The sequence below is a fragment of the Alosa alosa genome, chromosome 22, assembly GCF_017589495.1.
Source record: "Alosa alosa isolate M-15738 ecotype Scorff River chromosome 22, AALO_Geno_1.1, whole genome shotgun sequence".
NCBI classification, from domain to species: Eukaryota; Metazoa; Chordata; class Actinopteri; order Clupeiformes; family Clupeidae; genus Alosa; species Alosa alosa.
In genome coordinates, this window is record NC_063210.1 from 27,961,811 (window position 1) to 27,986,046 (window position 24,236).

The window sequence follows — 24,236 nt, forward strand, 5'->3', positions numbered from 1 at the left end:
TGTAATGTACAAACTGTAGTTATGGTCATCTGACACAAGTTCTGTCTGTAGGTGACTGCATCTCTCAGGGTCTTCAGGGTCAATGTAAGCACTTTAAACCACAGCACTAATAACTGTTATTTATTGGAATGACGGTGTTTCTGTTTATCATGTGCCATGATCTCTCAGCTGGCATGGGTTTGATTAAATCATTTATACTGTCTGAGAAAACAGCTGGCATGGGTTTGATTAAATAATTTATACTGTTGGAGAAATCAGTTTATTGGAATTCAATGCTTGAGTGGTTATTGTGGTTATTGAATCACTTCAGAATGACCCAGTCCTACCTGGATAGGCTACATAGCGCTGACATGACATCACCTTCAGGAGACATCAGGCATGCATGGACGACCAGGCTCATAACTGTCATGTTTTGTACAATGAATGACTCAAGGTCGCACAAACACACACACACAGCACGTAATTCAGGTAGGCTGGCATGATTGACAGCTCCTATAACAAGCTCTCTCTGTGCTCAGAATGCCATCGAACCACATTCCCTCCAGGCTTGCTCCAGCCTGTCAACAAGACCATCACACAAAGGCCAGCTAGGGTCACCAAGACATCACACAAGAGCCAGCTAGGGTCACCAAGACCATCACACAGACATCAGCTAAGACCATCACACAAGCCAGCTAGGGTCACCAAGACCATCACACAAGAGCCAGCTAGGGTCACCAAGACCATCACACAAGAGCCAGCTAGGATCACCAAGATCATCACACAGGGAAGAGCTCTAGCACAAGCCAGCTAGGGTCTTCAAGTTCAATACTTTATTGACATGTCAACATAGTTGATTGGAATTTGTCTTGGTGCCAATCAGGTTGATAGAGATAGATAGATAGATAGATAGACACTTTATTGATCCCCAAGGTTAAAACAGGCAATACATGCATACATACAGTAAGGCACATACAGGACATAAAGGCATTCCCATAGACATCCTCATTCAAACCAGTTTAAAGCTGTGAAGACCTTGCGCTGTTGCAACTTCCCATAAAGTGTCCTTGTGTTGTCTATAAAGCGCATTTGAATAAGGTGCATTTAGTTTACTCTGCCAGGCGCCTGAGCCTAATAGTGGCAGGAAAAGTACTGTTACAAAAGCGGGAACTTTTAATCCTGAGACTTTGAACTCTCTTTCCAGAGGGCAGTAGTTGGAAGAGGGGCCTGGCAGGGTGGGAAGGGTCATCTAGCACTTCCTGTGCTTCATGGCTGGTCCGCATGGCGTAGATAGAGGGGTCATCTAGCACTTCCTGTGCTTCATGGCTGGTCCGCATGGTGTAGATAGAGGCTACAGATGTGATGTGTACCAGTGATGGCGTAAATAGAGGCTGCAGATGTAATGTGATGTGCCATCAGCACCTACAGTAGTGTGCTCACTGGATTGGCGAACTCTATACGGAACACTCAGGCCCATTGCTGATTGGCCAACTATATACGGAACACTCAGGCCCATTGCTGATTGGCCTACTGTATACGGAACACTCACTCAGGCCCATTGCTGATTGGCCTACTGTATACGGGACACTCAGGCCCATTGCTGATTGGCCAACTATATACGGAACACTCAGGCCCATTGCTGATTGGCCTACTGTATACGGGACACTCAGGCCCATAAGCCATTATCACGCTGATACGACGTACTTCCGCATTCATGATTTTTGTGCACTGCCACTTCCGGTGAATTATTCATCACTCTGGCGTATCCATGATGGATGAGCGCAAGTTTACTTATACTGCATCCCTGGTAAATTTACCTAAAATAACTTTTTCTGACGTACATCGGCTAACTGAACAACACTCCATCACAGCCCGCTCCAAAGTGGACAAGGGATACAGTTTCTTTTTCGAGAACTTCATCTACGACTATGAAGGTGAGTGGCTACTAGCTAACATAACATTACATTAGCTAGGTAGGTTAGCTTATGCTAACGTCAGTTCGGCGTCAGCTCAGATGTTTGTATGGTTATAAGGTGTTTAACATACGTTAAACCCAACTAAAGTAAGATTATTTAGCTTTAAATGAGGCTGAGTCAATGCACCCATTTCATTTATATTCTGATAGGAAGAACTTTAGCCTCTGTCAGTGTCAGCTAGCTAACGTCAGCATACAAGTGTCTCTTGCTAGAATCATTGGTACATCAACAAACGCAGTACAAGTTAAAAATCACGATGGTACCATGAGAGATGTTTTTTTGTCTTTATCTATGTAATGTTGAATCACAGTATGCATTAATTATAGTTTTGTCCACCAGTGTCCAACATCATTGACAGGGAGGTGGCTGTCAGGTCTAGGTGTTACAGGTCGATGAAGAAGCGAGAACAGCCCCATTATTTGAAGGTTATTTTAGGAAGCTAAGGCATAATGGCAAAAAGTTTAACCCCTTCCACTGTTGCCTGTTTATATTAAGTCAGTCAACAGCCATGTGCAATAAATTGCTATACCTTTGTTACATACATACGGTATGCAAACATCATAATGTAACTTTGCATTTAAATTCTTTAATATCCTGTTTGTTGAATCCAACATGTTAATGGTGTAAGGGGTTAACTACTCTACTACGGTTGCAGATTTCCTAGGATTTTTGGTTAATTGTAATGCTCTTCCTTACATTTCTATATAATTTGCAACAAGATTTTCCTTTTAGTTTAACGTTATCAACTAAAACGATTAGTGTTGTGTCTGTAATGTAGATTGTTTTTCAAGCTGATGCAGCCGAATTTCAGGAAACCTCATGCAGCTGTACAGCAGGCAAGGTTCTTTGCAATCATCTAGTGGCCTTGTTGTTCCAGAGTGCCCATTACAGCATGTTGCAGGTGAGGGCTGTGGTCTGGGATGACGTTTACATGGGCAGGTTAATTGGAGTGACACTGGTTCTAGAGGTCTACCTTTGATTGTTAACAAGCACATGCTCAATCCCGGTTTGCTCTTCTATCTCTTGATCTGCAAGTGAGAGCTGTACCACCACCTGTGGCCTGCACAAGCTCTCTGCAAACATGGCATCGACCAAGGACAAAGGTAACATTGTAGCTGCACCATATTAAATAGACTTCCAGTCTATTTTTCAGCCGCGGTGTGAGCTGCCCCGTGTGCCCTCATTCCGCGAACAGTGTGTCCCAAAGTTACGCCTGGGACACAATGTTCGCGGAGCAAACCGTGGCGGCACACGGTGCAGCTGAAAAATGGACAGGAAGTCTATTTAATGCAATGCGCTGTGCGTCTCTCTACATTGGTTAACATTGGAGTGAATTGGAAGCGGTGCCACTCCGCATGGCTACGTGTTTACACCATTACAAGCAAGATACTATTACAATTATGGCTACTTGTTAATATCATTCCCAGGGGATCCATGCAGAGCCGGTTCAGGACTTGGTTGTTAGGAAACCAAAGCCATCCGCCAGGAGTGTATGCAAATCAACACTCTATCAAGCATACACAGGTAATGTTAATACTGTAACTAATATCATACTGTTGGCTACCGTATGATATAGAACACTGCAGTGAGCAATTCTCCAGAGACTCTTGACATCAGAATTGAAACCAAAACAGATGTGTGGATAATTTAACACTTACTGTTTTTAATTTTACGTTTTAGGATCCCTCCCTGACCCGCAAGTCTTGTCTCTTGGAAAAGGACTGAAAAGCCTCAGGCCGCAACCACTAATATCATCAGTGCTGCATGGCTTGTCTCAACTCACCATGGTCGACTCCAGGTTCGGACCTGTGCCGCGAGGTTCACCCCTGTCCTACCAGTGTCCTCCTGTGGTCAAACACGGAAATTACGTCCAACACCCAGATGCACCAAAATTCCCTAAACTACCTTTAGAGGGGTCAACATTTTCCACTACCTTTCCGAACTTTGAACCAAACTCCCAACAGTTTCTCCATTTGGACAGCTTAACTGTGACACACGAAGTGGCAGCTGAGAGAGAGGAGCAGACACGTGAGCAGTCTGAGTGCCCATTATGGCAAGCATTACGTAAACCTAGAGTAACAGCTAGTAGGTTCTATGAGGTTAGCCATGTGAAAGGGCCGTCTTCTGGTCAGACCCTGGCAGGGCGGATACTTAAGGGAGTACGCCAAACTCCCGCCATGAAGAGGGGCCTTGAACGCGAGCCACAAGTGCTGGAACAATATTCAAAACATTTCAATGTAAATGTCTCACGCTGTGGATTTGTTATCCATCCCGACGCTCCTCACCTCGGGGCTAGCCCCGATGCAAGGGTATATGACCCTAGTGCCATTCCGTGTTTTGGGCTTGCTGAAGTTAAATGCCCAGACATCTCTAGCATTTCTGAGGCAGGACATGTAAAAATGGTGAATGGTCAGGCAAAACTGAAGCAGAATCATAAATACCACTGGCAGGTTCAAGGTCAATTGGCTGTAACTGGATTGAGTTGGTGCGATTTTGTAACAGACACTGAGGGAGACTTCACAGTCGAAAGAGTCTGGAGGGAGGATGAAATGATAAAAGACATGAAAAAGAAGGTGGACCTGTACTTCTTTGGTACATATATGAATGTGTATCTACAGCAGAAAGTGAAATTAACTGTATGAATAAAGGATTTTATTAATTCCCTTTTTCTGAGTATTTCGCATTATTTACTACAGTATTACATATTTACATTATTTACATTATTACATATTTATTTACATTATTTTGAATACTTGGATCGGGGGAAACACTACTCAACAGGGATGTAGCCTTTTAAATCAAGTGGTCCCTGGAAGTTGGTCATCACACAACAGACAGTCCACAGCTGGTTGACTGTCCCAGACAAGGTTAGAGGGAGAGTGTGTTCCCAGATGCGGTATTCCTTGACTCTGCGTATTGCTCTCTCCACGAGGATTCGAAGTCGGGCGATTGCTTGAGTTTTTAGAGCATCCTCTTTGGTGAACTGCGCTGTGGTTAGAGATGAAATAAGTTAATTTCTATCATTTGTGTGCACATTTTAATGATTATCATTTTTGTCTTAATGTGTTAATCTGTTTTAATTTGAAATGTTCATTCCTTTCATGCCTACCTGTCATCTTGAAGGGTGGTATAATCAGCGTTGCCCCACGATCAGCTAGCAGCTTCGTGATGGTGAAACCCTTGTCTGCCATGCAGCCATCTCCTGGCTCCAGTAAGTCGAGCAGTCCACTTCGTTCAGTCAACTGAACGTCAGAGATGGAGCCGGTGAAGAGACTTGATACGAAAGTCACAGCACTACATGGGGCAATCCCAATTAATCCCTTAAAGGTTGTCGTGTTTTTGTACGATGAGAAAACCTCTGACTGGAGAGTGAGGGATGATGGATTCTGGCATCGCACCTCGGTGCAGTCGATGATAACCCGAACATCTGGACAATACTGCACAAATTTGCTTGGCATGGTGTCCTTGACTTGCTGTTTACTCATCCAGATGGGAAGGGTGCCAAGGAGCAGGTAAAGGTAGTTGGCCCACGTTATAACAACACGGGAGACAGTGGACACACTGACCTGAAACATGTCAGCCAGCACCTTCTCTTGCAGGCCTGCAGCAACTCGGCAGCAGAAGAGAAAAAACTCATCAACTAGTTGCAGTCTACGCGTTGGACTGGGAGAAATGGGTGCAACTGTTTGTCCCTTTTTCTGAGCTTTCGACCAATAAACCACCATGGAGGCAGATGGTTGAATAGCCTCCCAGAAGGCACAAAAAACATCTCTTGATGTGAATCTTGTGTAAAAAAGGATGTCCTTGTCTGATACACCAAATCTGTTAAAATGCACTCGACCCACTTTCAGCTGTGATAGCTCTGTTGTCAGCTCCTTGACTTGGTCTTCCAATTGCTGTATGCGTGCAGCAGCAGCATCCAGTGCACCTGTATGAGATGTGAGAAAAATGAAAACAGATTGTCTGTGACTTGCATATTGGAAGTAGTTTGGACCTCTAAAGTTACATGAAATAGCATTTTATAGCTCAATATTCACCTTTACGTTTAATCAAGTAAGATATAAAATGCAACGTTTGTACTTGTGATGAAGCTTTTCAAATTGTAGTATTGGTCAAATGCTGGGACATCAATAACACTAAACATTTTGTGCCAGTGTTCTAAGTTGACCTACCTCCTCGGTATGACCTACTAATAACACATTCTGTGCTAAAACCATAGGTAGCACATCCTGATAGACATTTCTTACCTGTGAGGGTGTGCTATCTACGGTTTAAGCAAAATATAATGAGCAGTAGGGCATTCTGATAGACATTTCCTACCTAACAGCAGTGGTGGAGGAAGTACTGAAACTCAGTACTTAAGTAAAAGTACAAATAAGCAGAGAAATATTTACTCTAGTAAAAACATGAGTACGTACAAATACGTGGAACATTTACTTAAGTAACGTTACACAGTAACGAAGTATTTGTACATAGTTACATTCCACCACTGCCTAACAGGATGTGCTACCTGTGGTTTAAGCATAGTATGGGGTACTGGTAGGTCATCATGAGGAGGTAGGCCAACATTTCAGAACATCGGCAAACACTAACAAACCTGGTTTAGGAGCAGAGCCGTAATCATGTTCTTTCATCACCACCGAAGCTGCGACCTCCTCCATAGCCTCTTCCTCACATGGCAGGGGGTGCTCCAGAGGAAGGGCAGGGCAAACGTCATGACCTAAGCGAGTTGATGCTCTTTTATAAGCGGACTCCCTTCTTGGCAGTCCCCAGTTGTTCCACTGAAAACGGGAGGGCACAGACCCGATTTTCAGACGCTTGATGCGAACCCGATTGGTAAAGTTAGCCTCGTTAGCTAACGCTAGCCTGATAGCACCTGTAGCGTTAGTGTAGTCTGATTCACTAAAGTGCCGGCTACAAACAAACGTGCTACCTTGTTTTATTTTAAAGTTTGGCCCTTCATCCCGGCGAACCGCTTTAATCCACTTCTTCCTTAGACTCAATTCAGTCGGGAATCCATGGAAACTTAAGTAGGGTTGGCGTTGTTTGTTCGATGTACAAAGTGGAACAGAGCAATGACATCTAGCCTTCGTTTCAGCCATTGTTGAACTGCGCCGGAAGTGGACGTGTACAAAATTTAAAAATCCCGCCCGTGAAACCCGGAAGCGTGATAATCCCCTATTGCTGATTGAAGTTACATGATGTTATGTGCCCTTCTGACAATAGCAGGTTAATGAAATATCAAAACACCACACACACACAGGCAAATCGGGGAATAGTTATTTAATTGATGTTCAATAAGCTAGGCAAGAAACAAATACAGTTATGTTGTCAAAGTGCACCTACGAAAATAGATAATCATTTAAAAACTCACGGACACATAAATAATTATTTCTGATTCGCATGAGGAAAATGGCGCTGTTGCCAGGAGTGCCTAACCAGGCTAGAGATCTCCATGCGGGTGGAATGGCGGCGACTGGAGGAAAGGAGCGTAGACGTTTGTCTGGTGAGCGTGAGCTACAGGCGGTTGGCAACAACTGGACTGTGAATGGTCAGAGGTCAGGAAATGACGGATCAGGAAGTGAGGATGGGGAGATGGATGTTGGACGCGGGAGTTTGGATGAGTGGAAAGTAATCAATAGGAAACGGAAAACTAAAGATAGAGACGAATCAGATTATAGTGACATTGATAAAGAAATAAAAACGGTAAAAAGGAGTGAAGATGAGTTCAAGGTGTTTATCAAATTGTTACAAGAGGGGACTACTTTTAACGAGTGGAGTCCAATCCAACTAACCAAAAGTCTGCATAAAGACATTGGGGGAGGTAAGGAGCGCTAAACAATTGAGGAATGGTTCTTTACTGGTAATATGTAAAAGTGATGAACAACAACAGAAAGCAATAAAGACAAATAAACTAAATGGACAGCGAAAGTGAAGTGTTCAATGGCATATGACAAAAACTTTGTTAGGGGTGTGATCTCTGGGATTCCTCTAAGTGAGTCAGTGGATTCAGTGAAAGAAGGAATACAAAATGTTAAAGTAAGGGAAGCAAAGCGACTTAAAACAAGAAGGAATGGAATTATATGTGACAGTCTATCAGTACTGTTAACTTTTGACGAAGCTAAACTCCCAGGAAAAGTCTTGATTGGTTACATGAGCTATGATGTTAAGGTTTACATTCCTCCACCACTGCGGTGTTTTAAATGTCAAAGATATGGGCATGTAGCGGCGATATGCAAGGGCAAACAAAGATGTAGCAAATGTAGTGGTGAACATGAATATGGAAAGTGTGAAGAAGGGGCAAAACTAAAATGTTGCAACTGTGGAGGAGAACATAGTGCAGCATATGGAGGTTGTGAGGCTAACAAAAGAATGCAGGAGGTACAGCGAATTAAAGTAGTCCAAGGGGTTTCCTATGCAGAGGCAACTAAGAAAGTCCCAAGAGGTGTAGGTGTACCGGTAGAAACAATAAAGGATGGGACTAAAGATGTAAAGGAATGTGTAAAAAGTGTGATCAACTAAAAGAAGATCGTTGATTGTGAGTAAAAGGTGATTTTGTGCTCTTCATGGCTGAGATAATCAATTGCTCAGCACAGACCACTAGTAGAACTGAAAGAATTAAAATAATTGTAAAGTCAGCTGAAAAATACCTGGATGCAAAGGGAATGCCTTGGGAAAGAGTAAGAGATATTCTTAATGATGAAACACAACAATCACAGTCATGGAGTGGTCCTGTATAATGGTTTTAATTATACTTCAGTGGAATGCTAGGAGTTTAATTGCAAACGGCCAAGAATTCAAAAAATATGTTGAAAATTTACAAGAGAAACCTAATATTATTTGTATACAAGAAACCTGGCTAGTGCCTAGGTTGGATTTTTGTAATAAAGGGGTATGACTCTATAAGAAGGGATAGGGAAATAGGTAAAGGAGGAGGAGTTGTAATTTTTTTTACAAAGGGACTTCAGTATAGAGAGGTAAAAGGGGGAATGACTTGGAATACATTGCTACAGAAGTATGGACAAATGAAGATAATGTGACAATTATAAACTTTTATAACCCATGTAGACAAGTGGAGATAAGGCAACTGGAGGATATTTGGAAGGATTTGACAGGGAGAATTATCTGGTGTGGGGATTTTAATGCACATAGTACATTATGGGGAGAGAGGGATGATGGGAATGGAAATGTAGTCAGAAGAATTTATGGAAGAGAAAGAGTTAGTATGTTTGAATGATGGATCTGGGACTAGAATAGATGTGGCAAAGGGGTACAGAGTCAGCAATAGATCTAACTATTGTCACAAAACCATTGCAGATAGATGTGACTGGGAGGTAGTGAGGGAAAGCACAGTAGGAAGTGATCATTATCCTATTAGAATTCAGATAGGAGTGGAATTAAGAAATGAACATTACATAAGAGAAGAGAGATGGATTTTAGGAAAAGCAGATTGGGGTAAGTATAGAGAAGTAAGTGATGAATTGTTACTATCTATTGATAAAAATCAGGATATTGAGAAATTGTGTAATGAAATTGGCAGTGGAATAATTGTTGCAGCAGGAGTATCAATCCCAAAAACTAAGCCTAAGACGTTAACTAAAAATAGTGCCATGGTGGTCTACAGAATGTAAGGAAGCAATTAAAGGTAGAAATAGAGCGTTTAAAGAGTTAAAAAAAGAACACATAATTTTCAGAATTTAGTTCAATATAAAAGATCTCAGGCAATAGTTAGGAAAACAATAAGACAAGCTAAAAAAGATCATTGGAAAAAGTTCTGTGACTCTATTGGTCGAACTACTCCAGTGGAGAGAGTTTGGAATATGATTAAAAAAATGAAAGGGAATGGAAGGGAATATGGATACCCAGTGTTGGTTGAGGGGCAAAGAACGATCACCAATAATAAGAAAAAACCGAGGTTATGGCTAAAACATTAGCCAAGGTGCACAGCTCAGGGAATTTAAATCAAGAAGAAAAAAGAGGTAGAGAAGTTACAATTGAAAAATATCGCAATGTGTTTGACATTGAGGATAGAAAAAGAAGGGGTATTGGATGTGTTATTTCTGAAATCTGAACTCAATAAGGCATTAAGTAAATTAGGTAAGTCATCTCCAGGGATGGATAAAATCTGCTATTCCATGTTGGAGAACTTAAGTGATAAGGGGAAGGAAGTTTTGTTAAGTCTATATATTAAAGTATGGATAGATGGCTGTATTCCTATAACATGGAAGGAGTCTATAATTATTCCTATTAGGAAACCTGGGAAAGATCCTAAAATAGCAATTAACTATAGACCTATTGCATTAACATTCCAGATGGGAAAAACTATGGAAAGGATGATTAATGACAGGCTAACATATTGGGTTGAAACGAAAAGATTAATGAGTCATTATCAAAGTGGATTCAGGAAAGGTAGAGGCACCATGGATCCCATTGTATGCCTTGAAGATACAATAAGGAAGGCTCAAGTGAACAAAGAAAATGTAGTGGCAGTGTTTTTTGACATTGAGAAGGCATATGATATGTTGTGGAAAGAAGGTATACTGATAAAGGTTAAAATATTGGGAATAAAGGGACGGATGTTCCAATGGATTAAAGGGTTTTTGTCTAATAGAACAATTCAAATTAAAATAAATGGAGAATTAAGTGAGCAATACAGTGTGGAAAATGGTGTCCCACAAGGAAGTATTGTTAGTCCACTATTATTTTCAATAATGATTGATGATATTTTTAAAGACATACAAAATTCAGTTGGGGTGGCATTGTTTGCAGATGATGGAGCAATGTGGAAAAAAGGAAGAAATATAGATTTTGTGGTGGGTAAGATGCAACAGGCAGTGAACAGAGTCCAAGAATGGGCCCTTCAATGGGGGTTTAGGATCTCAATAGATAAAACAAAGACTTTATTCTTCTCTAGGAAGAAAATAAATGAAGATGTTAAAATCAAATTATCTGGGGCAGATTTAGAAAGAGTGGAATTCTTCAAATATTTAGGAATGTGGTTTGACAAACGATTAACTTGGACAATGCATATAAAAAAAATATTGAGAAATGCAAGAAAGTGTTGAATGTGATGAGGTGTCTGCGTGGAGTTGAATGGGGAGCAAGTAGACCTGCTTTAAAAGCCATTTATACAGGGCTGATGAGATCTGTATTTGACTATGGGTGTGTAGTGTATGGGTCTGCTGCTAAAACATCACTTAAGAAACTAGATGTAATTCAGAACCAAGGTTTGAAGCTATGCTGTGGGGCAATTAAGACCACGCCAGTGGCAGCAGGTCCAGGTAGAGATGGGAGAGATGCCTCTCTATCTTAGAAGAGACCAGCTGTCTCTTGTGTATTGGACAAATCTAAGGGGTCATAGTGAAAAACACATGAGTCAATCAGTCTTATGGCAGTGTCAGAGAGAGAGAGTTACCTTATTAAAAGTTTTGGTTGGACAATAAAACAAAAGGTAATAAATATGGGAATCAGTGCTCTTGAAATAAGCCCTACAGTGGCATATCCTGTTGTTCCTCCTTGGCTGATGTCAGAGGTTCCAGTAGACTTGGGCTTATTAGAGGAAAAGAAGGATGTTGAAGTGGATCATTACAGGGTCCAGAGTTACATTGCGAAAGCAAATATAAAGAAGCAGTCATTTTATATACTGATGCATCTAAGCAGACTGATAAGAAAATGGGAGTTGCTTATGTTATCCCTCAATTAAACATTGAATCTGGAAAGAGAATCAATGATGATTTAGCTGTATACACAGCAGAAATTATAGGAATATGGATGGCCTTATTGTGGGTAGAGAGCAATAGACCTAAGCAAGCTGTGATTGCGTCAGACTCTAGCTCAGCTTTAATAAGCCTTAAACGTTGTCACTCTGAGTCTAGACAGGACATAGTATATGAAGTAATGCAATTAGCCAACAATCTGCTTAAGTCTGGTATTAGTACTACATTTATATGGGTACCAGCTCATATAGGTGTAGGAGGTAATGAATTAGCAGATAAATGTGCAAAAGAAAGCAGCAGGGAAGTCTGATATAGAGTTGAATATTAAATACAGCAAAGCTGAAGTCAAAAGTATAATCAAAGCTAAAATAAATGAAAAATGGCAATTTGTATGGGATAACAGAACAGTCTGGAAGACACCTGCATAGTATTCAAGGAAAGGTGGGGAGGAGCAGGAATACATGCAGAAGCAAGCAAGAAGAAGATGTGGTGTCCAGAATGAGGCTAGGACATACAGGATTAAACAGAACATTAGTTACCATGAAAAAGCATGTTGATGGAATGTGTGAATATTGTAATAGTCAAGAGACCATAGAGCATGTAATTATGTTTTGTCCTGAGTACCATCAAGCCAGACAAAGATTTATCTCACAACTTGGTGAAATCCAGATGACATTAAATTTGAATGATATACTGCAAAGAGAATCAGGTGAAATTTGTTTTTCCTTTTGTTTTCTTTTTTTGAAGGTAACTGGGTTATTTAAAAGAATTTAGGAAAGTGTAGGATGACCATTTGATCCACACTCCAGTCCAGATGGTGGCGGTAATGCACCAAAAAGCTGGTTGCCAACCGCCATATAAAAAAGAAGAAGAAGAAGAAGAAGAAGAAGAAGAAGAATTATTTCTGTCTAGCATTTCATCTTAGCGGCTGATGCCGACTAGTGGCCAAAACAGCTCAAACCCTTTCTTTTACTGTCTATGATCAAACCGCACGTCTTCTTAAGTTTGTCCTACGTTCTTAACTGTAGTTCATGTTGCTATGACAATTCCATACTGGCTTGGGCAAGAACAGGGAGCTAACAGTTATCGTATCGTAACACCCCCAATTATCACCACTTTTGTTCAGAAATTCTAAAACAACGATGTTTTTTAACACTTCAGAATAACATTTGCTAAATTAACCTGACATTTTTCAGTAGCCATAGGTGTGTAGATTTGAACAAAATCTGGTTTGTTTGTTAACGGGAGCATTTACTGCCTGAAATATCCGATTTTGTTTAGCACGCTCGGAGTTATAGTGCTGGCCTGATGGGTCGCCTATTTACACCGTTTCAACGGCACATGAACGGTTAGACCGAGAATTCTCGTCGTGAAATTAAAATTCCACTGGAGCTCCAAGCGGTTGTGTACACGCAGCCTTACAACACTGTCTTTGAGTCACGGTAAAATGTCATTTTTGGTACATAGCTAATTTAGATACACCTATGGTGTGGGTGGTTGTGTTTCTTTAGGAGTCTGCTGTCTTGGTTTGTATAGAAATTGATATTAAGTGACGCATACACGCAAGACGGTGGAAATACGGGACCGACGGTAATAGGGGGAGTTCCGATACCTCAGCTAGAAAACCTTCTGGTCTAATAAGGCAGTTGCTAATGCGCGATAGGCCTACTTCAGTTTTAGCGTGAGCATAATTTCATTACGGCGAATTGTAACCTTACTCTCCATCTCAGGTAAATGACGCTAGTGTTTACGTTAACGTTAGTCTAATTGACAGCAAAACTTCCGAAGATAGCTCTAACGTTAACGTTACCGCTAGCTATCACTGACGTAACAGGATGGGAACTGTTAGCTGCTATTGTATTTATCGCTAGAAAACTGTTTTCATTACGCAGTTCCCTTGCGCTGACGTTAACGTTAACTTTACTGTGTGTGTGTTGAACTGGCCATTGCACTGCATGCATCCATCCACCGTCCACGTTGTTGCCATTGGTTTACGTTAACGTTTAAAGTTACCGCTAACCTTAACGTCATTCTAACTAACTAGCATTATTAAGTAAGTTTGCTGTCGCTAACTGTTATCAGCTGGTAGAATAACTTGCAAGTTGCTTAGTTAAGATAACGTTGTTCCTGCAGTTAAAAAATGGACAAGATAGGATAGCATCACCATCACTCACTGACTGCGTTTCTCTGCCAGACACTGGGAACCGTAATGGTAGAGAAATGACGCCCATTACCTTGAGACTTGAAGAGTTTTGGGGTAAATTTAGCTAAATGATGGTGAGTCGTTTTACATGACATCTTCGTTGTGTGTTCACTTTGTTTTTTCTCCCCTGTGTTCATCATATCATATCATATCCTATCCTATCCTATCCTCGTTAAAGGAAAATTCCGGTTTTTAGCACTTTAAGGCCCTTTTCTGGTTTGTTTTGGATGAACTAGAGTGGTGGACACCGAAATTTTGACGATTGGTCCTGTCTCAACTTTTCTGACTAGTTTTGAATCGCCTTTGACTTCTCAGGGTGGCTGGCAATGGGCTCATACTGTAGTAGGCTACTTAAACATGTCCTAAAACAACCCTTAACGTTCGTTTTCAAAACTGTGCAACTCACTGAGTGGTTAGTGAGGTTCGTTGATGTTCCAAAACAAGTAGCGTAGCGAAATACAGTTTCTGTCGTCTTTTATTTGGCATTTTGTAAAATCCCATTGATTTCTGTTGGAAAACTCATTGCACGTTGATATTACTGCACCACCGGAAAGGGGGGCTGTTTACGTTTGGTTGTAGTCTTTTCGCTCGTCTCAGAAGGCTAGCTAGCGTGAGCAGAGGATTTAAATCATACATTGCGCCGATATATTTGTTTTTAATAATCAACGAACACCATTAACCACTCAGTGAGTTGCAGTTTTGAAAACGAACGTTAAGGGTTGTTTTAGGACATGTTTGAGTAGCCTACTACAGTATGCCCATTGCCAGCCACCCTGAGAAGTCAAAGGCGATTCAAAACGAGTCAGAAAAGTCGAGACAGGACCAATCGTCAAAATTTCGGTGTCCACCACCCTAGTTCATCCAAAACAAACCAGAAAAGGGCCTTAAAGTGCTAAAAACCGGAATTTTCCTTTAATGTTAGTGTAAACGTCACACTTCCAATCTGAGGATAGTTTATTCTGTGGAGTTGTCTGTGGAGATTCCATCTTAAAGCAACACCAAAAAGTTTTTGTACCTTAAAATAATGTTTCCAAAATCGTTTCAGTGGTTCATCAACTTGTAACAGGGTGAACGGCACTTCTGCATTCGCTTTGTGGCCCTCTATCGGCTATAACCGCACTATGTAAGTTTGCCAGATCGGGTAGCGGATCTGTAGTTCGATGGAATGAGACATAAGAAACTACAAATTTGACTTGCATCTGATGTCGCAATACATCGTACTTTCATAAATCGTGCAACATATTCTACCTTGTCTGTGGACATCGTTATTTGCAAAGCCGGTGCTGGATAAACAAATTGCGTGCGTGCGACAGAGGGAAAGTTCTTTGGTGTTGCTTTAAAGGAGAATTCCGGTGTGATATTGACCTAAAGTGTGTTGAAACATGATACCGAGTGTGAATGTATGTCTCATAGCTCACCTCGGCTTGTCCCCTGCACTAATCTGGCGCTAGTTAGTAGAGCCCGACCGATTTATCAGCGGGCCGATATTAGGCATTTTCCAAACTATCGGTATCGGCATTTATAATGGCCGATAAATGAATATTTTAAAAATAAAATAAAAACGGACGAAACACCCTTCAACCATGTCATGAGTGTTGGCGTTGTATATTTTGTCCACCAGAGGGCACTCTACACCCTCCCTGCTGGCAACACTCGTGTATAACGTGCCACACATCCTGCAACCTGCTGATCCAGCCACAGTCGGGCAGAGAGAACCAGTTATCCGCGAGTGAGATCATCAGTGAAGTGTGTTCATGGTGATTTGGTCACGAGATATACATTGCTTGAAATAACAATTAAAAGAACATCCCCATCAGTTCTCTTAACTCAAATAAGCATGACAAAAATGCATTGAAAACAATGTCCAGTTTTGCTGCTGTTAAATAAGCGAGAGTGAAGCGGAATTAGCTAGTAATTACGTTACGTTGTTACAGTGTAGTTGACTGTCTGTCTTTTTAACTTTTGACAATGTGACTGAAGATGTCTTTCTTTAATAGCGTGACAGTTATAGCAGTGAGCCGTATCATCTCTCCCCGGCCTGTTATTTTGAAAGCGTATGTTTTACCATTTGCAGTATGACCGTTATCCATTGCTAAATTAGGGCTCATAATACACTAGCTAACCACAAAGCTAGCTAATGCCATGTATATCAGTGGAAGACCGCTAACGTTAACAGTAATCAGCTTGGAAACCACAACGAACTTATTCTGCCTAAATAAAGTAATGATTACTGTATTTATAACTAGTATATCTGTAGTTACAGTCCCTGCATTGTAAAATGTAAGTTAGACGTGCGAGGAGTGAACATTTAGACATAGAGAAAAAGTATCAAACGTAGTTTGTGCAAAACGTAGCATGTGCATAAAAGTTAGCTTTTTTCTTTTACACATGTGTGAAATCCAATGACGCCAAGTGTGCGTTTCAGACTGTCGTTCAGTGCGCAGCATTAACGAGTTACATAATGGATTTAGATCACTAAATAGTAGGTTTTAGAAGGCAGGCAGCAACTGATGATTGAAAATGGTTTGATGTAGCTTGATGGAAATAATTTTAAAAGTGCAGGTAAAGGGATAAGCAAGCTGACATTGTAATTATAAGGCATTAGGGACTAATTATTACACACTCAAACATTTAGGAGTGACCTTTATCTTGTTTAATGATAATACAAATGATGATGATAGTAATAATGTCATCATTATTTTTTGTAATTATTAAGTCTTAGTTCAAAGTTATATTTATGAAGCTTACTGGTAACTTTGATTTGGTTGTTGTTGTTATTATGTTTTTGTTCAAAAGACTAAGTTTCATATATTATTTAAAGGTAAACTTTGCAGTATTGGCAATTTCCGCTACCGTTTTCTCAGTTTTTGCTTCTTTTTCGCTGGCTCTGTCATGACGAATGTCTGAGAAACTCCATCGCTACCTTTTTCTAGCCGGTGCCTGGCGTGTATGTGTATTTGAATGCAGTAAAGCAATTTGTTACACTCGTTATACTTCCTGGCGCTGAGGCCATCGGCCCGCCGCCCACAGTTGCAAGGGTGGTTTTTTCGCTCACAGGCTTAGAGGCGAGGCGGCCACCATTCAACCCAAAAAAGACATATAACCATTCCAATGACTCTGAAGCTGTTAAATGAAGGTAAATTAAGCTAAAAAACTTGCATATCAAGCTAAAAAAACCTGCATAGTGTACCTTTAAAAATAAACAAGTTTGTTCTTGAAATGCATATTATTTTAGTCAATACTCATAAATAACTACAAATAACTAATGTTAGGGAAATCTGTTAATGTTTTGTTGCGCGTTTCTGAAAAAAAATATATATATCGGATTTTTAAATCAACATATTTGTATCGGTATCGGCCTTCAAAATCCTTTATCGGTCGGGCTCTACTAGTTAGCCAATGCTACCAACAGTGTTTTGTTGTGGTGCCTCGGGCATCGGCCTAGCCATGCAAATAAATCACTGTTTTACACCATTTACGAGGCTCAAAGTAGCTCCATACTTCATTGGTAGACTCTATATTTCATTGGTAGACTTAAAGCGAGACATGGAGAACTTTGACAAAACACTGGTAGTTTATTTACAAGACGATTTATACAGACAGTACCAAAAATAATTCAGTGGAAATGCATGGATTCTGTTGCTTCCAGTAGCAGCAACTGGAATCCATACATTTCCACTTATAATACCTGTTCGTTAGTACTCGTCGCTCGACTTATTGTGACTAAATTCAAGATGGCGTCGAACGGTAAAATTCCTTAAGGTACTGTCTGTATAAATCGTCTTGTAAATTAACTACCAGTGCTTTTTCAAAGTTCTCCATGTCTCGTTTTAAATGTCAAGGCCCTCGGAAGTCTACCAATGAAGTATGGAGCTACTTTGAGCCTCGTAAATGGTGTAAAACAGTGATTTATTTGCATGGCTAGGCCGATGCCCGAGGCACCGCAACGAAACACTGTTGATAGCATTGGCTAACTAGCGCCAGATTTCTGAGTGCAGGGGACAAGCCGAGGTGAGCTATGAGACATACATTCACACTCGGTATCATGTTTCAACACACTTTAGGTCAAAATCACACCGGAATTATCCTTTAACGTTAATTACAGCTGAAACAGCTGTAACAGGGGTCGGTTTTACGATAGGTGCAGGTGAACTGTTTGCTGCCATTAGCTCCCAATCCCCTCCGTTTCGACTGTATTTGAAGGCTTGGATGTGTAGGCTAGACCCATGTAGACCTGTTCTACTGTGTTGGGGCAATGTTACCCCCGATCCCCCGCCTGTGTGTGTGTGTGTGTGTGTGTGTGTGTGTGTGTGGTTTCCCCTCCCGGACCTGCTATCTACCTCGCTGTTCCTCCCGCTAGGTGATCCCTGTGTGGGCCCTCTCTCTCCCTCTCCCTGCGGTCCTCCTTGTAGCCGTGTGTGCTTACATGCTCGTCCTCTGGGTGGCACTGTGGAGCCGACACTGCTTCAAGGTATTTCTGCTTGGTCATGCACACTAACTGAGATCATGCTGGACTCCACTTGATCTCACATCTGATATACTGATATATAGAATAATATTTACATTTATTATAGACATACCGCTACATATAAATATCACATAAAGGCTTCTTGTACAAAAATAATTGTTTTGGGGCATTAAAGATTTATTTTTTTATTGTTGTTGTTAATGTAGTGTTTTGCCTTACCCAAACTGGTCAGAATAAAAAGACTCATGGGCAGGGCACATGCTAAACTGCCTAGTGTAACTGTGAGAAGCACACACACACACACACACTAGTGAATATGCAGTAGTGCAGGTCTGCTCATCAGCAGCGCATCTCCTCAACTGTTACCCTGTGCTGTTCTTCCACCCTCACACACACACACACACACACACACACACACACAGGTTGAGTGTGGGCCGGACTGCTGTAGCTGCTGTGGGAGTGTGTCGGTGTGTGACTACTGCATGCTGTGTGCCGAGACCTGGAACTGCACCGTGCCGTCCCTCCGCATGTGTCTGGACGCCTCCTGCCCCGCCCCGGCCTGCCCCCAGTGCTCCTGCCCCCAGTGCTCCTGCCCCGACCCCTCCTGCCCCCAGTGCTCGCCTCCCTCTGTGAGTAACACACACACACACACACACACACACACACACACACACTACCCGTGGCTACCCGACCCGAGCCCGACAAATATTTAGAAATTATACTTGGGCATCCGTAATCTGGAAAAGAAAGGACGCAGACCTCCTCCAAGTGTATTGAGTCATTTGTGTTGAATTTGGTGCACTTTTGTAGTGTGCAGGTCAATTCTGGGTTCTAAACTTCCTACATAATTTAAATTTTTTATTGTCAGTAAAATAGTGGTCAGTGTTGAAATGACTGCATGCAAATCACTGAATGCTATGCAGAGGGGCCTGATCTTTAGATCATCTGATAGGCTACCCTAGGCCTTCCCCTGTTTATCAGTCCCTCCAGGAATTCGCGATGTTGCGATCGCAACAATTAACGCAAATTCAGCAAATCCTCGTGAATTCTGGGCGACCTCGCAATTTTGTCCAAACACTGCAACTTTTTCACAAATTTGACCAATCATCATGGTTTCTCTGTGAAATTTCACCTACCACAACAGCCCCTCGCGCAGAATATTGACTCAGATGCCACACTCACTTCTGCAGACACTAGAGACAGCCCTATAACTCGCTCCTCTGCAGTTTTGATGACAATAAATAGAAGGCTAACGTTAATGATCTGCTTTACTTGCATCTGTCATCTCAACCTAGTGTTGCTAACCTGCCTAAGCTATGAAAGTAAGTTAATTAAGGTAAGTTAATTAAGGCCTACTTTGGCAAACCCATTGGCAAACGTTTACACCTGGAGATGTCCTTTTAGCTCGTGTCATGTTTGCTAGCTTGTTGGCTCAGTTTGTGTAGTGCAATACTACCAAAATCATAGAAATTACATTGTAAGACATTTACCTCTTCTATGATCCAAGAATGATTTCATACGAGTTATTTTTTAACATTTATTTTAACTAATGACATAGAAAACATCCCGAATTCTATCCACATATCGTAATGCACTATGCAAAAAGTTATTTCCAGTCGTAGCCGAACACAGTGAGATGCAAGCGTTCCAATCCACTTAGATATTACGCTACTCTCACGTCCTTAAAGTGGCAGGCAGTCAATTAGACTTACACACTACCAATGTAATAACATTAAAGAAAAGTGTAGTCTAATAGTTTAAATCAATATGAAATTACTAGATACTTAGTTGGCTATTAGTAATTATGGAAGTCACAGAATATGAATTATTAAAAAGATATGAACTTAATATGAATTACAACATATATGAATGTATTGAAACATATGACATTATGCCATCTCTTTAGGGGGCTGTCTTTTTTGGACAGTTCTACGAAAGGTTATACTGCTTTGTGAATTACCCCAGTCAAAGTATTTACACAAATAAAGTAGGCCTACTTTGATTTTCTGTAACCCTTACTATTTACCTTTATTTATCCTTTTTAAAAAGCATCAAGATGATCAGTATAATTTTGGTCTTACTAACCTTAATTACCCTCAATTAAAAAATAATAATAATAAAAAAAAATCGCAACTATTTTTGCAATTTTCACTTCCCCTCGCAATTTCTTCGCAACAAACAGCTAAAAACACTGCAACTTCCATCGCAATTTTTTAGAAAAGTTGTCGCGAAATCAGGCATTTTAGATCGCAAAAATCCTCGTGAAATCCTGGAGGGACTGGTTTATGGGATTTCTTATGACAGTTGCAAAGGGGAAAAGGTGAAGATAGTCTTCTTTGCTCCCAGTGCACAAGTAGGCTAGGCTACGACGTTCCAACCAGGTCTTTGTCAGATAGGCCTACACCATTACCTGTTGCAAATCTGTGTAGGCTACATTACGTCTATTTCTTTGATAACATCATTTGCTACCACGTAACAATAAGCTGCTATTATTATTAGGACTCAACACGCTTCAGTAGTATTATATGGTGTGGGCTTTAATTAGAGCATTTCAGGTAGCATATCCTACATCTGGGCAATAATTATTGAACAAATTGCAGTCTACATGCCATGACCAACATAACCAGTAGTACTGACCGACTATTAAACAGATCGTTTGCAAGGTAATGTTATACTAGCGTGAACATTGCATTTTCATCATGTTACACTATAATCAGTCGTTATGTCTTGTTAAAATTCACTGATGAAGGAAGGTTCGCTTTATCCCAGACTCGTTTCAGTTAAGCTGGACTAAAACTGAAGAGATTAACTTGGCACTATAATCATGTAGTGCTGTTTTTTCTATAGCCTAGTCATTCTTTGAACTCTTTAAAAATGTTGGGATATGTTTGCGAGGTGCTTAGCTAAGTTCTATGTAGCCTACTACTTATGAATGACAAACATATTTTACAAACGGGCCTCTGTATCTGATGGTTTGCCTTCACTATCCGCAATGTATCCGAAATAGGCCTAGTTCCAGATTTCACTTCACCTATCCACAAGCCGAGGACTGTCGGCAAAGAACTATGTTGACGTTGCTGCACTCACTCAGTGCTGCCTGCTTGACACGTCCACTTGCCTAGATGCAAGAAGCATGGAGAGTGGGAGCAGTCCACACAGACACAGAACGTTATTATTTTAATAAAGTATCGATTCTAAAAACGTCGGAAATTGCATCATTTTTTGCATGAAGGCATCGTGATACCTTTCTAGTATAAATACACCATGCAACACTAGCCCACACACAGCTGATCAATTGATATCTTACTAAGTTTGTCGGTGAGTTTGTCCTCTCTTTCAATCCTATAGTGGCCCTGCGGGAACATGGATTTAAGCTGCACCTGCCAGCGGCCTCAGTGCGACATGATCAACTGCTTTTGCTTCGAGATCCGCTTCAGATGACCCAACACCAACCGCCTGCTTCGAGATCCGCTTCAGATGACCCAACACCAACCGTCTGCTTCGAGATCCGCTTCAGCTTCAGATGACCCAACACCAACCATCTGCTTCGAGAGCCATCTGCTTCAAGATTTTTATTCCAAACAAAAGGATTCCAAACAAAAGGAGATTTTTATTCCAAACACTGCAACTCCCAAACTATACAGGCTGTCCGGAAAGAAAAAGATGCAGTCTGCAGTCAAATGACACTCCAGGTACCAGCTGACGTAAGATCACAGCTAGCATAGACCTGGCCCAGAACTAGCATAGAAACAGGCATAGACCTGGCCTACAGCTGCTCCAGAACTAGCATAGACCTGGCCTACAGCTGCCCCAGAACTAGCATAGACCTGGCCCAGAACTAGCATAGAAACAGGCATAGACCTGGCCTACAGCTGCCCCAGAACTAGCATAGACCAGAACTAGCATAGGCCTGCCCCAGAACTAGCATAGGCCTGGCCTATAGATGCCCCAGAACTAGCTAGCATAGGCCTGGTCAGTGTGTTGCTGTGTGGGCAGGGTGGGCATAGGCCTGGTCAGTGTGTTGCTGTGTGGGCAGGGTGGGCATAGGCCTGGTCAGTGTGTTGCTGTGTGGACAGGGTGGGCATAGGCCTGGTCAGTGTGTTGCTGTGTGGGCAGGGTGGGCATAGGCCTGGTCAGTGTGTTGCTGTGTGGGCAGGGTGGGCATAGGCCTGGTCAGTGTGTTGCTGTGGGCAGGGTGGGCATAGGCCTGGTCAGTGTGTAGTGCTGGGTGGGCTTTTTTTATACAGTCTGTAACTTTGCATCCTGTGGTGTTAAAAGTAAGCACTTTTTAATAGAAATACTTCCATTGAATTTTCATTGTTTTATAATTAAATAAGACCTGTGTGTATCTTTATGTGTCTGTGTGTGCGTATATATGTGCGTGTGTGTAAATGTAAATCAGGTTTCTCGGCCAAGTGTACTTGCGTATACAAGGAATTTGGTCTCTGCATTTATCCCATCTGTGAATCAGTGAACACACAGTGAGGGGAAGCACACACTAACCCGGAGCAGTGAGCTGCCTGCTACAGCGGCGCTCGGGGAGCAGTGAGGGGTTAGGTGCCTTGCTCAAGGCCACTTTATCCGTGGATGTGGGCATGGGAGAGCAGTGCTCAACCACTTCCCCATACCACATTTTTCCTACTGGTCGGGGATCAAACCGGCAACCCTTCAGTTACAAGCTTGAAGCCCTGCAGTAGGCCACAGCTGCCCGTGTGTGTGCGTGTGTGTGTTGCTGGTGATGTAGTGTTTACTGTGTACAGGAGCATGGAGGTGTTGGGTCTAATTCCCAGGCAAACTGAGCTCTGTAGCCTCACCCCTGTGTGTGTGTGTGTGTGTGTGTAAGTGTGTGTGTGTGTGCAGGGCTCTAGAGTGCGCCCATTTCACTCGCACACACAGAAAAAGTGGAAAGTTAGACTAGCCAGCCAAGATGCAAAGATTGAAGAAATTAGTTCTTCTATCCACCGAATTCATCGGATATAGGAGGAACAGGATGAGATTCTGAGAATGCAGTGAGAGAAGGAAAGGTAACCCTAACATGCCTTTTAGCCCAGTTGGCGTATTGGCTGCAATATGCAAAATATAGCTGTAGCGAACCGGCACAAAAGTAGCTTCCCGTAATACTCCCATTTTATTCAAAGGTAGAGCGCTACTGACAACTCAGGCTTCCATGCTTGTTTGTTTACCCGAATACAAGCTGAAGTGCAAAACGAAAGTAGGCCTAACGTTTGCCTACTGCCCCCATTAATGCAGATATTTCAAATAAAAAGTAAAAGTATAAAATATATATATATCCTTGATTAGCCTATGTTGGGTTTTGTGGAAGAGAAAATTGACTGTTTTAGTAGTAGTATTAGGCAGTATGCAGTCAGATAGGTCACCATGGCATATTTGGATTAGCTACAGATGGATTCACAAATAAATAAATTAGCCATGTAAATATGGCAATGTATTATACTATTTTACATTAACAAAATGTAGGAAAATAGAACAGACTGAAAATAAAGTAGGCACTGATCTTTAAAATCCTATTTCCTGTAGCCTAAATGTTGTCAGTCATTCTTAATATTCGCAATTGGTGCACTGGCATGTTTTAAGTGTTAGCTGCAGTGTAATGTTAGATTATGTTTAAGTTAAATTACAGAACTGACTGTGCGCCCAAATTTTTGTCTGTGCTCTTAAATTTTTTAACTTGGGCGCACAAGTGCTCCTGGAAAAAAATGTTAGTGTAGAGCCCTGTGGGGTATACTACGAAACACGTTAGACATATCTAGGCTATTTAGACATATCGAGGCTTGACAAAGCCTTGACTCAGGGGTATACGTTAAGTGATACTACGATAACAGTTATGTGAAATATTTGTCAAACTAGGCTTTCAGCTCAGATCTGTGCGCGTT

General features: G+C 41.5%; 3 protein-coding genes across 6 annotated transcripts; 2 read left to right on the top strand and 1 right to left on the bottom strand.

The window, feature by feature from the left end:
* Positions 1-1,667: 1,667 nt before the first annotated feature.
* On the top strand, positions 1,668-4,597 carry LOC125287529. Of its 3 annotated transcripts, none has more exons than XM_048233416.1 (6): positions 1,668-1,913; positions 2,295-2,380; positions 2,734-2,861; positions 2,995-3,058; positions 3,383-3,479; positions 3,636-4,597. In XM_048233416.1, exons 1-6 carry the CDS (start codon positions 1,748-1,750, stop codon positions 4,595-4,597), a joined length of 1,503 nt encoding a protein of 500 aa, XP_048089373.1. In that variant the 5' UTR covers positions 1,668-1,747. The 3 variants fall into 3 exon arrangements, with proteins under 3 accessions (XP_048089373.1, XP_048089375.1, XP_048089374.1); XM_048233418.1 differs by having other exon boundaries at positions 2,734-2,856; positions 2,991-3,058; XM_048233417.1 differs by lacking the exon at positions 1,668-1,913 and having other exon boundaries at positions 2,228-2,856; positions 2,991-3,058.
* Positions 4,598-4,622: 25 nt separating this feature from the next.
* LOC125287528 lies at positions 4,623-7,175 on the bottom strand. 2 transcript variants are annotated; one of them, XM_048233414.1, is made up of 3 exons: positions 6,553-7,175; positions 5,065-5,883; positions 4,624-4,943 (listed from the first exon to the last, which is right to left on the bottom strand). In XM_048233414.1, exons 1-3 carry the CDS (start codon positions 7,055-7,057, stop codon positions 4,726-4,728), a joined length of 1,542 nt encoding a protein of 513 aa, XP_048089371.1. In that variant the 5' UTR covers positions 7,058-7,175; the 3' UTR covers positions 4,624-4,725. The 2 variants fall into 2 exon arrangements, with proteins under 2 accessions (XP_048089372.1, XP_048089371.1); XM_048233415.1 differs by lacking the exon at positions 6,553-7,175 and having other exon boundaries at positions 4,623-4,943; positions 5,065-6,071.
* A 6,234-nt stretch (positions 7,176-13,409) lies between these two features.
* On the top strand, positions 13,410-22,696 carry si:ch211-198p11.6 (guanine nucleotide-binding protein subunit gamma 4). Its single transcript, XM_048233441.1, has 4 exons — positions 13,410-13,948; positions 18,235-18,345; positions 18,765-18,971; positions 21,691-22,696. The coding sequence occupies exons 1-4, from the start codon at positions 13,943-13,945 to the stop codon at positions 21,781-21,783; spliced, it is 417 nt and encodes a 138-aa protein (XP_048089398.1). The 5' UTR covers positions 13,410-13,942; the 3' UTR covers positions 21,784-22,696.
* The last annotated feature ends 1,540 nt before the right edge of the window (positions 22,697-24,236 follow it).

Coding starts and splice junctions, on each gene's coding strand:
- LOC125287528 (XM_048233414.1), bottom strand. CDS start 7,057: ATGGCTGAAACGAAGGCTAGATGTCATTGCTCTGTTCCACTTTGTACA. Junction 5,884..6,552: donor CGGCTCTGCTCCTAAACCAG/GTTTGTTAGTGT, acceptor CATCTCATACAG/GTGCACTGGATGCTGCTGCT. Junction 4,944..5,064: donor ACCACCCTTCAAGATGACAG/GTAGGCATGAAA, acceptor CTCTAACCACAG/CGCAGTTCACCAAAGAGGAT.
- LOC125287529 (XM_048233416.1), top strand. CDS start 1,748: ATGATGGATGAGCGCAAGTTTACTTATACTGCATCCCTGGTAAATTTA. Junction 2,862..2,994: donor TACAGCATGTTGCAGGTGAG/GGCTGTGGTCTG, acceptor TCTGCAAGTGAG/AGCTGTACCACCACCTGTGG. Junction 3,480..3,635: donor ACTCTATCAAGCATACACAG/GTAATGTTAATA, acceptor TTTACGTTTTAG/GATCCCTCCCTGACCCGCAA.
- si:ch211-198p11.6 (XM_048233441.1), top strand. Junction 18,346..18,764: donor GGAGCCGACACTGCTTCAAG/GTATTTCTGCTT, acceptor ACACACACACAG/GTTGAGTGTGGGCCGGACTG. Junction 18,972..21,690: donor CCCAGTGCTCGCCTCCCTCT/GTGAGTAACACA, acceptor TCAATCCTATAG/TGGCCCTGCGGGAACATGGA.